Raw genomic sequence first — 13564 nt, forward strand, 5'->3', positions numbered from 1 at the left:
CTTTCCCTTTCCTCAGCTCATATTTTCCAGCTTTTTCCCTTTCAAGTCACAGGGTCTGACCCCTCCTGATCCCCTCCTCGTGGTGCCTGCAGATCTTCTGAGACTCCCCTGTCAAAGCCCATCCCTGTCTTTACCTGCCCCAGAGGGAAATCAAAGTGTCCACATATCACCCCCACCTCTGGCTGGTTTTAATTCAGCTGAGGCTCAGCTTAAAGAAATATTAATTGAAGTCTTGTCCTCAGCAGGAACAACTTCCTGTGCTGGGGAATGTCCCCAGGAGAGGGAAGGGTGGCACAGGGCTCTCCTTACCTCACCACACCTGGCTGGGCTGCAGAGCTGCTGGAAGGAGGCTTTCCTCCTGCCAGCACTGCACAGAAATCCCCAAATCCCATTTCGTTTAGCCGAGGAGCGGAGCTCAACCTTTCATCGACCTTTCCACCTCATTAAGTGCTGTGGGAATGGTGGGGGAGGATCTTCTCCCCACCCCCACGCTGTGCCCAGCCTGGGCTTGCTGCATTCCCTGCCTGCTGCCTCCCAAGCTCTTGCAGCAGAGCCCAGGTGTGCCTGCCAAGGGCAGTTCTAATTTTCTGCCCTCCAGAGGAGCCAATGAGGAAGCTGGGGGCAAACTTGAGGTCCTGCTGAGGCTGTGGGACCTGCAGCCAAAGTCATAAGAGATCCTTCAAGCCAAAGTCACCTTGAGGTGAAGGAGGTTGAAGCATCTCTTGCCAGATGTGTTCCTTGCCCGTGCTGTTGTTTTGAGGCAGGAAGAAGCTTTTCTGGGCTTTACAGGGATTGTTTCTCCCTGAGGGATGAAAGGGTCTGGAGAACACCATCAGCATGCAGCACTTTGGGGCTTTAGGAGCCAGGCTCTGCTCTGGTCTCACAACAAACAAGAGCCAACCCAAAATCTTTCTGACCTTTGGCTAAAGATGCAGAGCAGACAAACGCTGAGGCTCTGACCATCTGCAGCATGAAGTCTGAAACGAGGAATTCCCTCCAGCATCAGCCTGGGTTTAACTACCCCTCCTCCACCACCACCCAGCTGCAAAGGAAGAGAGGTGCAGCTGGGACAGGCTGGGGCTGCTGCGGGCCCCAACGGTTTCAATTACATTGAACAGAAACCAGAAGAGACAAGAAGGGGCAGGAGCAGCAAGGAGAGATGCAGGCTCAGGCTGCAGGGGGAGGAAGGTGGACCTCGTTCAGAGTGGGCTCCGTGGGAGTTGGGAACGATCCTTTGTTAGCTAATCTTGGTCTGCTCAGTGTCTCATTTAAGATCTGGGGGTTAGCAAAGCCATCTTGGGTGGCTGCTGTGATGTGAAGCTCACCTCTTCATCGTGGTGTCCCTGAAGGGGTGACACCCATCCTCCCACACCCCATGGTCAGGAGGGGCTCCACCACGGAGAGAAATGGAAACAAGCAGAGCACAAACCCTTCCAGAGGATGTCCTTGCATCCACACAAGGGCTGTGTGACAGCCAAGCCAGGCTGGAGGTTCACCAGGAGTTCATTTTCACTGTGGTGTTTTGAATCCTGTGACATTCTCTGTTCTCCTCGCTGCTCTCCTGCATCTTCAGGGGATGGAAACGTGGCCAGAGATGCAAATCCATTTCTTCTGAAAGGCTGCTGAGAAATGCAAAACAATTCCCTAGGAGGGTCATAGAGGAGAATGAGATTCCCCTGCTGGAGAGCAGGCAAAGCAAGCAAGAAGAGGAGCTTCCTCCCCAGCAGGTCCCTTTCCTTATTCATTTCCCCATCTGATAAAGGTCTCTGTGGCCTCCAAGTCCCAGACACCTCTTCTGAATCCAAGGTATCCACCCCAGCCTCGAATCAGCTGAGACATTTGCAGCGTGGGCAGAGCCCACAGATGTGCTCTGCCACAGCTCCATAGTTGTCCATAGGCAGCAGATAACTCCAGAAAGTGGAGGGGAGAGGGGCAGGACTCCAGTCCCTCCTGCTGGCAGCATCAGGCCAGGTCCTGCTGTTTTCTCCCACTGAGCATTAACTGAGCTACAAAGATGGCCTTGGGCTCTCAGTCCTCCTGCCAGCCAAGGAGGAAATCACCAGCCCCTGCCCACTGTTGCTTCTTTCTCTCTTCATTTCCTCCCAACACAAGCTCCATTACCTCACTCTTAATTAAAACCCTTTAAATTGCCCTAAATAGCTCTTCTTGGCCTTTATTTCTCCCAGCTTGGGCTCAGACCCCCACCCCTCCCTTCCTGGAAAGAGGGAACCCATCACCCTTTCCTTCCCTGCAAGAGGAGACCCATCACCCTTCCTTCCTCACAAAATGAGAGCCACCCTTTCCTTCCCACCACCTGGAACAATTTACCAGCTAAGCCACAGCAGGCAGAAGGTTTCCTCATCCAAAACTTTAATCACTGAGCAACCTCCACCCCCAGGTTCCCCACCAAATTGCTTTGCTCATCTCCTTAAATTACCTACAGGGAGTGGGAAAATGCTCATTGTGAGAATGAGCCAAAACCTGAGTGCCTTCTGAGAACAAATTCAGAGCCACTTCAGCAGCCCAGCAGCTGCAGCCCCTGGTTCAAGGAACAGGGCTGGAGGAAGGAGAACACCATTTACCTGCTTAATGAAAGGAAATGAGATAAATGGGTGATCAAAACATGTTCTGCAGAGCTTTCCTCAAGAAGATGTGGTTAGAAACCAGGGGGTATAAAAGGGATAAATTTGTTGATTCATCCTCTGGAGGGCCTGGAGCATCTCTGTGAGGAGCAAAGGCTGAGAGCCTTAATTCACACTTAACTATCTTGAGATGAAAGAACGATAGCTAAGGTGGGCAGCAGCAGGAGGAATGACACTGAGACCTCTAAGGAGCCACAGGAGTAAGCCCAGGACAAGATCCATCATGGCCACGGTGACTTCTCACTGGGGCTCCACCCAACAAGGTCTGTCCTCTTGTTCTTTAGGCTTGAGTGTGTGATTCTGCTCTGCCAAAAATTAATCTCACACCTTGCATGGCTCAGGCCTGACCTAGGAAGGCCACAGTCTCAGGTCCTGCACCTTTGCTCCACCAGCAATGCCAGCCAGCACACCCCTCAGCCACCAGCAGCTGCTTCCTGAAGTAATTTCTCCCCATCTCACAGGGGTGAAGAAGGAAGAGTCATATAGAAACCATAACAGTTTGCTTCTCTTTACAGCTTCCAAGGGTTGCAAGGGTCTCCAGCAAGAGGCTCAGTCAGGAAAAGGGTTGAAGTTTCCAGGAGATCACCCCTCCAGCAGCCAGTTGGCCACATTCCTGCTTAGCTGGCATCAGCAGCCACGTTGGCTTTGGACCATCTCACACTGTCGAGCTCCTCTTCCAGCAGATTTGCTCTCTGCCAGCCCCTGTGGGACTTGGCAGCCCTGCTCCTGCTTCTGCAGAAAGGAGGAGGACGCTGGGTCAGGCTGCTCAGAGACTGCCCTGCCTGCCACTACCAGCTCCAGCTGCCTCCCAGTCACTCTCTCCACACACCTCCTGCCTGCAGCAAGCTGCTGAGCTCCCTGACAGCCACAGGACACACACAGCTGGGGTGGTGTCTCCCACCCACCTCGGCTGGGCCTCTGGTTTGCCCCCTCCGGGGGGAGGCTGTTGGTTAATTGAATGACAAAACCTTTGAGGCTCTTGTGCCAAAGAGGGATGCAGAGGGACAAAGTACTCAGCAGGCACTGAGGGATTGCCCCACATCACCTGCAGCTGTCCGGGCACTCAGGGCAGTCACAGCTTCTCTTCTGGGAGCCTCCCTGTAGGGATTCCTGAGGTGTCAGTCAAACATCAGAGCTGTCCCAGCACAGCCCAGCTCCTGGCTCCCTAGTTAGCTGCAGGATGGCAGCCATCAAGTTGCAGAACGACACACTTGGCCAGTTGGTGCCAACACCTCCTGGTTCCCTGTCTCAGAGCTCATTTTTCCCCACCCACGTCCCCAGTGTCATCTCCTCAGCAGCAAGCCAATGCCCTGCACCAGCAGGGTGAGCTGTGAGAGGGACAGCATTGCTGCTGAGTTCCTGGGAGGCTGAATCACCAAAACCCAGCATGGAGGGGCTGGAAGGGACCTCTGGAAGTCATCCAATCCAAAACTTGCCAAATTTCACCTTGCTTGCTTGCATCCAGCCCCAAAACATGCCCAGATCCCCCTTGTTTGCTGCACCCAGCCCCAGGCAGGCCAGATGCAACCTATGAGACAAAGAAGATGCAAAAGCAGCATGGGGGTCCCAGGCAGTGGTGTTCCTGCTGCTGTTTCCTTAAATGTCCTGAAAGAGGAGGATTTGGAAGAGAAAGGTGACAGAGCATGAGGGGACCCAGTGAAAAGGATGCCGGGGACTGGTAGTGGATGAAAGGTCACTGAAGGTTTATCAGGGCTCTGTCTTTGCTGCCAGCATGAATGGGATGCTAATAGAGGTCCAAAGTTTGGGCCTAAGGTCCTTACAGCTCTTGATGCCCCAAAACAGGACAAGAAAGGTGCTGCAGTAACCACCCTGGACTGAAGCAGGAGCCTGGGCAAAGCCTGGTCTGGCAGCCAGACACATTTGTAAGCTTTGCCCTCGAGCTGAGCCAAGGGCACAGCTTGACCCTTCTCACCCAGCAAGGACTGGCATCCTCCTGGGCCACTGCAAGCCTGAAGCAACACCACAAGGCACCCAGGCAGGCTCCTGCTGCATTAACAAGAAATCTTCCTTTATACACTTGCCACAGGGAGGCTGCAGGCTCCTTCCCTTCCCTGAAGATGAGGCAGTTTCTGGGTCTCTGTAATTATTTCCACGTGGGCTGTGTTTATTGGCAATTAAATGGTTCAGTGGCTCGGAGACATTAGTCTCCTCTAAACATGTTGTCTGCCAGATTGCTTCCTGCCAGCAATCCCTGTGGGCTGCAATATCTCTTGGAGCCCTGCAGGGCTGTGTGTGGATGGGAGGAAGCAGCTGGCAGAACCCCCCTGCCACGCTGCCTTTGTGTCAGAGCAGCCTCGGGGTTGGCAACTCGGAGTCAACAAGAGGGGAGTGTGCTTGCTCCTGACAGAGCTAGGGCCAGATCCTGGGAGCTGGGAGAGGTTGCAGGGATGGTCCCTGCAGCATCCATGGGAAATGGTCGAGGAAAAATGCACTGACCTGGGAAAACAGAGAATCATAAAATCATGGAGTCAGAGAATCACAGAACTATGGAGTTTGTTGAGGTTGGGAGAGTCCCTCGAGCTCATCCAGCCCAACCACTCCCCTGGAGCTCACAATGCCACCACTGCTGCTGAGACACTGCCACTAAACCACATCCCTCAGCACCACATCCACACATCTTTTAACCCCCTCCAGGGATGGAGACTCCACCACCTCCCTGGGCTGCCTGTGCCAGTCCCTGAGGGCCCTTTCTGGGAAGAATTTTTTCTTTTGTGCAGCAGCTTGGCAAAAATTCCAGAGGGGAGGGAAAAAAAATAGTGCAGTGATTGGTGAAATGTGGGGAGAGCCTTGAAAAATCTGTGGTGGTCCTGCTGGAGCATGTGGTAGAGCTGCAAACATGTGGTGGGCTGGGGACTCATGAAGCAGGGCCAGGAACAGGCAGCAGGCAGGCAGTGGCTCTGGCAAGATGTGCAGTAACTGGTAAAGAAAGCAGCAGCCCCAGCAAAACAGGCACTGATCCCAGTAAATATGGACTGCATCCAGTCAAACATGCACTGATCCCAGCCAAACAACATGCAGCCATCCCAGGCAAATGTGCACTGGTCCCAGTAGGAGAGGCAGGAGTCCCAGCAAAGCACACAGCAGCTCCGGCAAGAAAGAATCTCAGGTGGAAGAGAGCTCAGGGATCAGTTCCAACCGCTCTGGGGACAAGCACAGGCACTGCCCTGGTCAAGCGGCCTCAGGGGAACAGCAGTAACCCGCGGGAAAGGGAGGGGGTGGGATGGGGTGGGGTAGAGAGAGGCAGCTCAAATGCTGCAGAGAGGCAGGGACCCTGGAGGGGCAGAGGGGGCTGGGAACTGAGGGGTGATTCACCGGGGCACAGAACAACCTCCGGGCTGGGCAGTGCCCTCGGGCACACAGAGAGGGGCCAGAAATGGCTCTAGGGTGAAGAACTTGGTGTGGTGGGGCAGGAGGGGAAGGTGGGACTCCAGCAGTGAGGGACAGGAGGGAAAAGAAGGGAAGGACACCCCAAGGTTCCTCATCTCTTTCCCTGTGCAAGCTCTTCCCAGCAGACCCCACGTACCGAAGAGTGCATCACTCCCAGTCCCTGTTGCAGCAGAGTGAGGTTTCCGCAGCCCCAGTTTAACCAGACCCAAACAGCTCCCAGCACTGCCTGGCTTGCTTTGCCAAGTGCTTCTTCTGGTCTCTACATCAACTTTTGTGTTTTCCTTACTGGATTCCAACCCAAACATTGCTTGAAACTAGAAGAGGGAGATTCAGACTGGAGAGAAGGAAATGCTTGACACTGAGAGTGGTGAGAGCCTGGCCCAGGCTGCCCAGAGAGCTGGGAGCTGCCCCATGCCTGGCACCAGTGCGGGTCAGGTTGTCTGTGAGCAACCTGCTGTGGTTGGGGATGTCCCTGCTGCCTGCAGGGGGTTGGTCTGGATGAGCTTTAGAGGTCCCTTCCCACCCAATTCTGTCTGGGATTGAGTGATTGCATGCTGGAGATTTTTTGGCTAGTGCACCCCAAGGAGACAGCACAGGCAGCACTTGCAGCCGGTCATGGTGGAGAAAGCTGCCTGCAGGGCAGCTCTGCTGAACGTGGTGGCCCAGCACTGCAGAAAGAGCAGCTGAGGCCTGGGCAAGCCCTTTCCTTGAAGCTGGTATTTCCCATTTCTGCATTTGTGGCTTTTCTTTAGCCACAGGACGAAGTGCCAAGAGGAGAATCACGTGGAGGCACATGGGCTCCTGCAGAAGTTGTGGACCAGCGAGGTGTCCCCCTCCTCCCTCCTGCTGGCTCTGGGCCTGAAGATATTTTGCTCATGATGCAACTTCCATTATTTCCATGGCAACCATCTCTTGTCAGGTCTCAAGGCTGGAGATGTTTTTAACAGCTCCATTTGCCAATTCAAGCCCCAGAAGAAGTGAGCTGCAGAGGGGAAAGTTCTGATTCAGATGCAAAATAGCTGCAATAATAGCTGGGGGGTACGGGTGCTTGGGGGGGCATGGCTTGGGCATGCTGCTTTTCATCCAGCCCTTCCTCCTTTGCTTGGTGAAAGAACCTCATCCCGTGGCACTCGTGGGAGCCATGGTGAGCTCTGGGGCACTCAGACAATGCCAGGCCCAGCTGGTATGTGCCTGAATGAGATCTCCCTGGCCTCGGTGAAAGGAGGCTCCTTTGCCTCAATGGGAGCTTTGCTCTGCTTCTGTCAAAACCACCCTGGGGTCTCCTGGGAATGTGGCTGATGCCTCCTAGCCCCCAGCCCCTTCCTAGCCCAAAGGGGTCCTCTGCTCCCTGTCCCCTTCTCACAAGAAGCATCAGCATCCATCATGCTGTAGCCCAGCTCTCAACAAGCCTGAAAGGTGCCATGGGAGATCCTCTGTGCCACCCCACAGGGAAAGGACACTTCAGGTGCCAGTGCTGCTGCCAAGCACTTGGTACAGCAAAACTCCAGCCCAAGAGACACAGCTTAGCACTTCTGCTCCTCTGCCAGCCCTCAGGGCTGTTACTGCTGGGACATGGCAGATTCCTGCTCACATCTGCTCCCCTGCCTTCCCTTGCTCCTTGCTGGGATAGAGGGACACCATCTCATACCTGGCTCCTTCTCAGATCCAAGTCCATGGACGTGATGGGAGCCCTTCCCAAATCTCAGCCTAGAGCTTCCTCTCTGGGTCTCACCTCAAACAGCTTTTCCCAGCTTCCTCAGGCAGGTGGGTGTCGAATCTCAGCATGGTGGGTGTTGGAGGGGACCTCTGAAGATCATCTAGTCCAATCCCCCTGCTAGAGCAGGATCACCTACCTTCAAAGCCTGCCCAAGTAATTAGACTGTCCATCAGAAAAGCCAAAGCAAGAAGCATTTCATGCTCGTGCATCCAGTCCTGTCACCACTCACTTCTGCAGCAGCCCAGAGCCAGGAGCAGCCCTGAAGCCCTTCTCCTGCCAGCTTCCAACGCGAAGCAGTACAGAGCTGGCTGTAACCTGTCTGGGCTGCAGGTGCATCCCTCGACACTTGGCTTTGCTGGGTCTCATCCTGTTGGCCTCAGCCCCTGGATCCAGCCTGGCCAGAAAAGTGCAATGAAGTATCTGTGACATCCTAATCCTGGGAAGAATGAAAAGACCCAGGAGATGCAGCCTGACAAAGCAGAGCTTGGAACACCTCACCCTTCCCCACCACCTCTCCTACAGCCTCCAACACAGGCTCTGCTGGCAGCTTTGTGGGTCTGAGCGTGGTACTGCAGCCCCATGGCTTGGCAAATCCTGGCTAGTGTCATCACACACAAAAGGGCTCTAAAAGCCTCTGTGATGTTTTTTGCAGATAAAACAAGAGGAAAGAAATCACCTTTTTATGCTGCTGGCTGGCTGCAAGTGTGGAGGTGGAAGAGCAGGGAAGGGAGCTGCCAAGCTGGAGCAGAGCAGAGCAAAAATGTTAAGAGAGTTTGATTAAACCAAAACAGTTGATAGCCTCATAGTTTCCTCCTTGTTTGTGCTTGAGCTGCTATGAAATCCCCTCTGTGCTCCTGGACTTCAGCCCCTTCCCTGCTCCCCACGTCCCCACAGAGGCAGGGTTGGATCCCACTCAGCATCTCTCACCTCCAGCACCTGCTGTCAGCTGGGGAATTTGCTCCTGATTTATTCCACAGCAGAGAAGCACCTGAAAGACAGAAAGGAGAGAGCTGCTGGAGCTGTACTCTCAGGAAATTGTCATGGGCCAGGGAGGAAGGGCAGCACCTCACTGATTTCTCATTTGCTGGCTTGCAGTAAAGAGAGAGAACCAAAGAGAGGCCATGGCCTCCATCAAGGCAGAGAAAGAGGGCTTAGGGGTATGTGACCTAATGCCCCCACTTCAGCTTTGGGGGGACTCTCCCACACTCCATACATTCTTTGCCAGGCATGGGACAAACTTGTGCCCCAGCTATGAGGTTTTGCAGGGTTTTCCTGCATGGCACCTCTCCTTACAGGAGGGTACAGCAGTTGGGAGGCCATTTGCTTCTATTTAATAAGGTGATCAATGACATCGTGTAAGAGAATGAGAGACAGTCAAAGAAAAGGAAAATCCTCCTGTGTGCAATAAATTTGATTGAGGGGATGACAGAAAACTTAATGTAGGGAACAGAAGCTGCAGCAGATTAACAAACAAGCAGCACAAACCTCTAAAACTACTGAGAAATGAGCATTTAATTACACACCCGGTCGCTCCACGAGCAGGAACGGCTCCCTCAGCCTCCCAGCAGCAGGCGAAGACGGTAAACCCCAACCAGCTTGTTCTTAGCTTTAATTAAGCCTAAGGTCAGGCTTAATTAAAACTCAGACCACCCCACCGCTGGCAGCTGGTTTATAAATGAAAATCAGATTCCCAGCTGGTCTCTGGTGCCTTTGGCTGAGAATAAGACAGATCTCCATCTCTTCCAGCTCTGGGCACCAAGCGCTCCTGTGCTGGTGCCATAGTTATGGACAGAGAGACGCAGAGGGAGAGCAAAGCCTCCGGTTTTGTGCAGGGCAGGGGAGAGTGCAGCCAGGAGCTGAAGTGCAGGAGCCGCCAGCTGCTGCTCTCGTGCCCAACCACACTCCTGTTATCAAAGGCAAAGGGCACCCAACTCAAGGTGCTCCTGGCTTCTGACTCTACAGAGGGAGATGGGCTCCTTCCAGGGGGTTATAGACACAGTGAATCTATAAAGTGCCTTGAGTCATGCCCTGGGCAGGACTTCCCACCCCACCGCTTCACCTTGCCTGGACCTGGCTTCATGCCCTTCTTCCAGACAATTTCCCAAATCCTAAAGCAATCTCCTCCGCTTTGCTTCTCCTTTTCTGGGGATGAATCCCAGGAAACCACCAGCTGCCCTCCACAACCATGAGGCCCCCACTTTGCTGCTGCCTGCTGCTGCCTGTGTCACGCAGTCATCTCGGCCTGGGGGCTTCTTCCTCCACTTGCTGCTGCTGCTCTGGCTCTTCAAACACAAATTAATCAAGGCAGACCTCCCCCAGTCATCACACCTCCACACCCTGCTTTAGTATGAGGGGCAGAAGGCTGCTCCATGAATGCCAACCCACACTAACACAGAAGGAGGAGCACTAAGCAACAGGCCAATTAATACAAAACTTTATTAGAAAGGAGACTGCAGCCCCCTGGGAACAACAGCTCACCTCATTGCCCAAACTTTCACAGCTTAACAGCCATCATTAAATACAGGGAGCTACAAGATTGCTATGCAAAGGAGGGAGAACCAATCCTCAAATCACCATTGTTCCAAGCATGGCTGCAGAAAGCATTTTTCCAGGGTGGCTTGCAGGCAGGTGGGCATACAAGACACCTGACAAGGCTGGGAGCTGGTACCCTGTGGGGGCTTTCTGTTTCTGTGGCTTTCTGTCCCAGGATGGGTTTTGATCTCATCAGAAGTTGGTATTGCTTGAATTCCAAGAGAGAGAGAGGGAAGAACAAGTTATTATGGCTTGATATTGCATCTGGTGTGTGGTGCTGGGTAAAGAGCTGGGGCTTTCAAACCTTAGAACCACAAGAAGGTGAACACTGTCCCAGCACTAGTTCTAATTCCATGGTAAATAATAATAATTAATAATAACCCACAGAGGTACTACTGTCACAGGAAAAAGAGAGACCAGTTTCATGTGACCACCATGAAGGACAAACACAGCCTGGTTTATGAAAGCCTTTTTTCTCCCTACCCATACCCCACAGAACTAACCCAGGAGCAGGTTCAACAGCGCTCACTGTCAGCGCATCAGCCTCTATGCCACGATGGCAACTCTAGTCCCAACCACCAGTAAGAAAAAGGGGAAAAGAATCCTTAGGCCAGCGTCTCAGGTTCCCTACAGATGTCTTCCCTGCTGCACCCTAAAAAACCCAACAGAACTTCAAGCAGAATTGATATACAAAAGGCTACTGGGCTCCAGCCAGCAGCGTTCTGTTCACAGTAAAAGCAGAACAGTACAAAAAGGATTCTGGTAGCGAAGGCAATATAAAATATTTCATATAAACAGGGTTTGAGAAGTATAAACTTAGGGAGTAATGCATAGAAGAGTGTGCCTCACAGCCCCTGCAGCAGTGCATGGCTGGCAGCAACCCCTCAGCTACTCCCTGCAGCCATGGCAGGGTGCAGGCCCCATCCCTGCAGACAGCTCGTCAGACCTGATGGGGTCCTGAGCAACCTGACCTAAATGGAGGTGTCCCCACCAGCTGCAAGAGGCTTGGGCAAGATGACCTTCAAGGGTCCCTTCCAACCTGATGCATTCTGTGATGCACAGCAGGTCCCAAAAGGGAGAGCTCATAGAGTCATTGAATCAGGGAATTGTTTCAGCTGGAAGGGACCTCTAAGGCCATTGAGTCCAACCGTCAGCATAAGGCCACCACGGGCATTAAGCCACATCCCCAAGTGTCCTTACTGCCGGCAGAACTCGCTGGTTATGTTGGGGAGGGGGTAGGCAAAGAGAGAGAAATCCAGGATGTACTTCGGCAGCAGCTCCTTGAGCAGGCGCCGCTGGGCGCTGCACAGGTAGTACTGCAGCGTCTCGGCCGTCACAGGCTTGTACCACGCCTGCCGCTCGGGGAAGCGCACGGAGGAGGGCGACCGGACCTGCTCCAGGACGTAGTTGGCGTCGGCGTTGAGGCGCTCGTAGGAGCCGATGAAGTCGTACCGGACGGCGCACGGCTGGCACAGGTTGTAGATGGGCATCCAGTGCTCGTTCATCCGCTCCACGTCCTCGTCCAGCAGGTAGCGAAGGAACTCGGAGAAGGTCACATCGTCTCCTGCCGAGCTCCCGCCGCTCTTCCGATAGCGCCTGACGATCTCCACCCCATACTTCTGCTGGTACTCCTTGATCTCCCCAAACTTGTTCCTGTAGGCTGACAGCAGCCTCTCCATAGGGTTCCGCACGAAGATGAACTTGTAGTAGTGCTTCAGGCGGTAGCTGATCTCGTCCGGCTTCATGTCCCCCAGGAACACCAGGTCGCTCTTGTGGTCCATCTTCATCTTGACGTCGACGCTCTCCAGCGCCCCGGCCAGCACTTTCAGGATGCGCTTCCAGTTGGAGCAGGCCACCTTGGGCACGTAGCAGTACAGGAACCGGTACTTGTCGCTGACCAGGAGGTGCCGCAGCACCGTGCGCCGCTGCCCGGCCGGCAGGTCCCAGACGCTGCGGGGCATGGCGCGCTGCCCGCAGACGCTGCGGATGGTGCGGTTGCGGATGTCCCGCAGCACCTGGAGCTCCAGCTCGGCGTGGGCGCCCTCGCCGCCGCCACGGCCCGGCCCTGCCGTCTCCGCCGCGGCCGGGCGCAGCGGCTTCACCTCCGCCAGGATCCCCTTCTCGATCATCAGCAGCAGCCCGCTGGACGCCAGGATGACGCCGAACATCAGCATGGAGGGCAGCAGCACCGTGCCGCCGGCGCCCCGCGGCCGGGCCCGGCTGCGGCCCGCGGGCACTGCTCGCCTGCCCTCCGCGGGCAGCGGCGGTCGGGGCAGCATAGCCTCGTCGGAGCCGGCGGCTCAGCCGCCGCCAGGCAGCATAGCGGAGCCGGGGCAGGAGAGCCGGGGCAGGGGCCGGGGAGCAGGGGAGCAGGGGCCGGGCCGAGGCTGCCGCCCGGCTGCCGGGGCCCGGAGCGAGGCGGGGCGGCCGCGCCGGCAGTGACGGGCGCGGGGGGCGGGCGGGAGGCGGTGGCCATTTCGCGGCGGCTCCGCCTCGCCGCTCGCCCCGGGACTGCCGGGGAAGGGCGCGGGGGGAGGGCGGACACCGCCTCGCCCCCGGCCCGGCGTCTTCGGGTGGCGTCGTGAGCAGGAGGGAGCCCGGGGGATGTTTAACCGGCGCCGCCATCGCGGCCAGGGCAAGGGGCAGGAGTCCCCTGCGCCCCTCTCTCCCCAGGGCCGGTTTAAATGTCACCCTAGTAGCACGGACTCAGCCTTTCGGCTGCAAGAGACCTTTCCGATCAAGGACTGCAACCAGCGACCCTGCACTGCCAGCGCGCCGCCAAACCATCCCCCTCAGCACCACATCTCCGCGGCTTGGAGACTCGTCCAGGGGCGCAGTGCCCTGGGCAGCCTGGGCCAGCATTTGACAGTCCTCAAGCGGAAGAAACTCAGATAATCTCATAGAATCCCAGGCTGGTTTGGGTGGGATTTAAGCTCACCTAGTCCAGCCTCCTGCAGGCAGCACGGACATCTGCAACCAGAGCAGGTTGCTCAGAGCCCCAACCAACCTAATCTGCAATAGTGCCAGGGATGGGGCAGCTCCCAGCCATCTGGGCAGCCTGGGACAGGGTCTCACCACCCTCAGTGCCAGAAATGTCTTCCTGCTCTCTCTTTTCAATCTCCCTCTGTCAGCTTCAACCCCTGAGCCCTTGTCCTGTTGCAACAGGTCCTGCTAGAAGTCTGTTCCACTTTCTTCTTGGCCCTTTTAAGTTCTGAAAAGTCAACAGAATGTCTCCAGGCTGAACAACCTCAAGTCCCTGAGCCTG

At 55.3% G+C, this 13564-nt stretch overlaps 1 protein-coding gene across 1 annotated transcript; it reads right to left on the reverse strand.

The window, feature by feature from the left end:
* Positions 1-10959: 10959 nt before the first annotated feature.
* On the reverse strand, positions 10960-12649 carry CHST14 (carbohydrate sulfotransferase 14). The gene has a single exon (XM_054171564.1). The coding sequence runs from the start codon at positions 12576-12578 to the stop codon at positions 11496-11498; it is 1083 nt and encodes a 360-aa protein (XP_054027539.1). The 5' UTR covers positions 12579-12649; the 3' UTR covers positions 10960-11495.
* Between the last annotated feature and the right edge of the window lie 915 nt (positions 12650-13564).

The sequence above is a fragment of the Dryobates pubescens genome, chromosome 22 (assembly GCF_014839835.1).
Source record: "Dryobates pubescens isolate bDryPub1 chromosome 22, bDryPub1.pri, whole genome shotgun sequence".
Taxonomy (NCBI): Eukaryota; Metazoa; Chordata; class Aves; order Piciformes; family Picidae; genus Dryobates; species Dryobates pubescens.

Excerpts from the sequence above, each read along its gene's own strand:
- CHST14 (XM_054171564.1), bottom strand. The coding sequence starts at position 12,578 with ATGCTGCCCCGACCGCCGCTGCCCGCGGAGGGCAGGCGAGCAGTGCCC.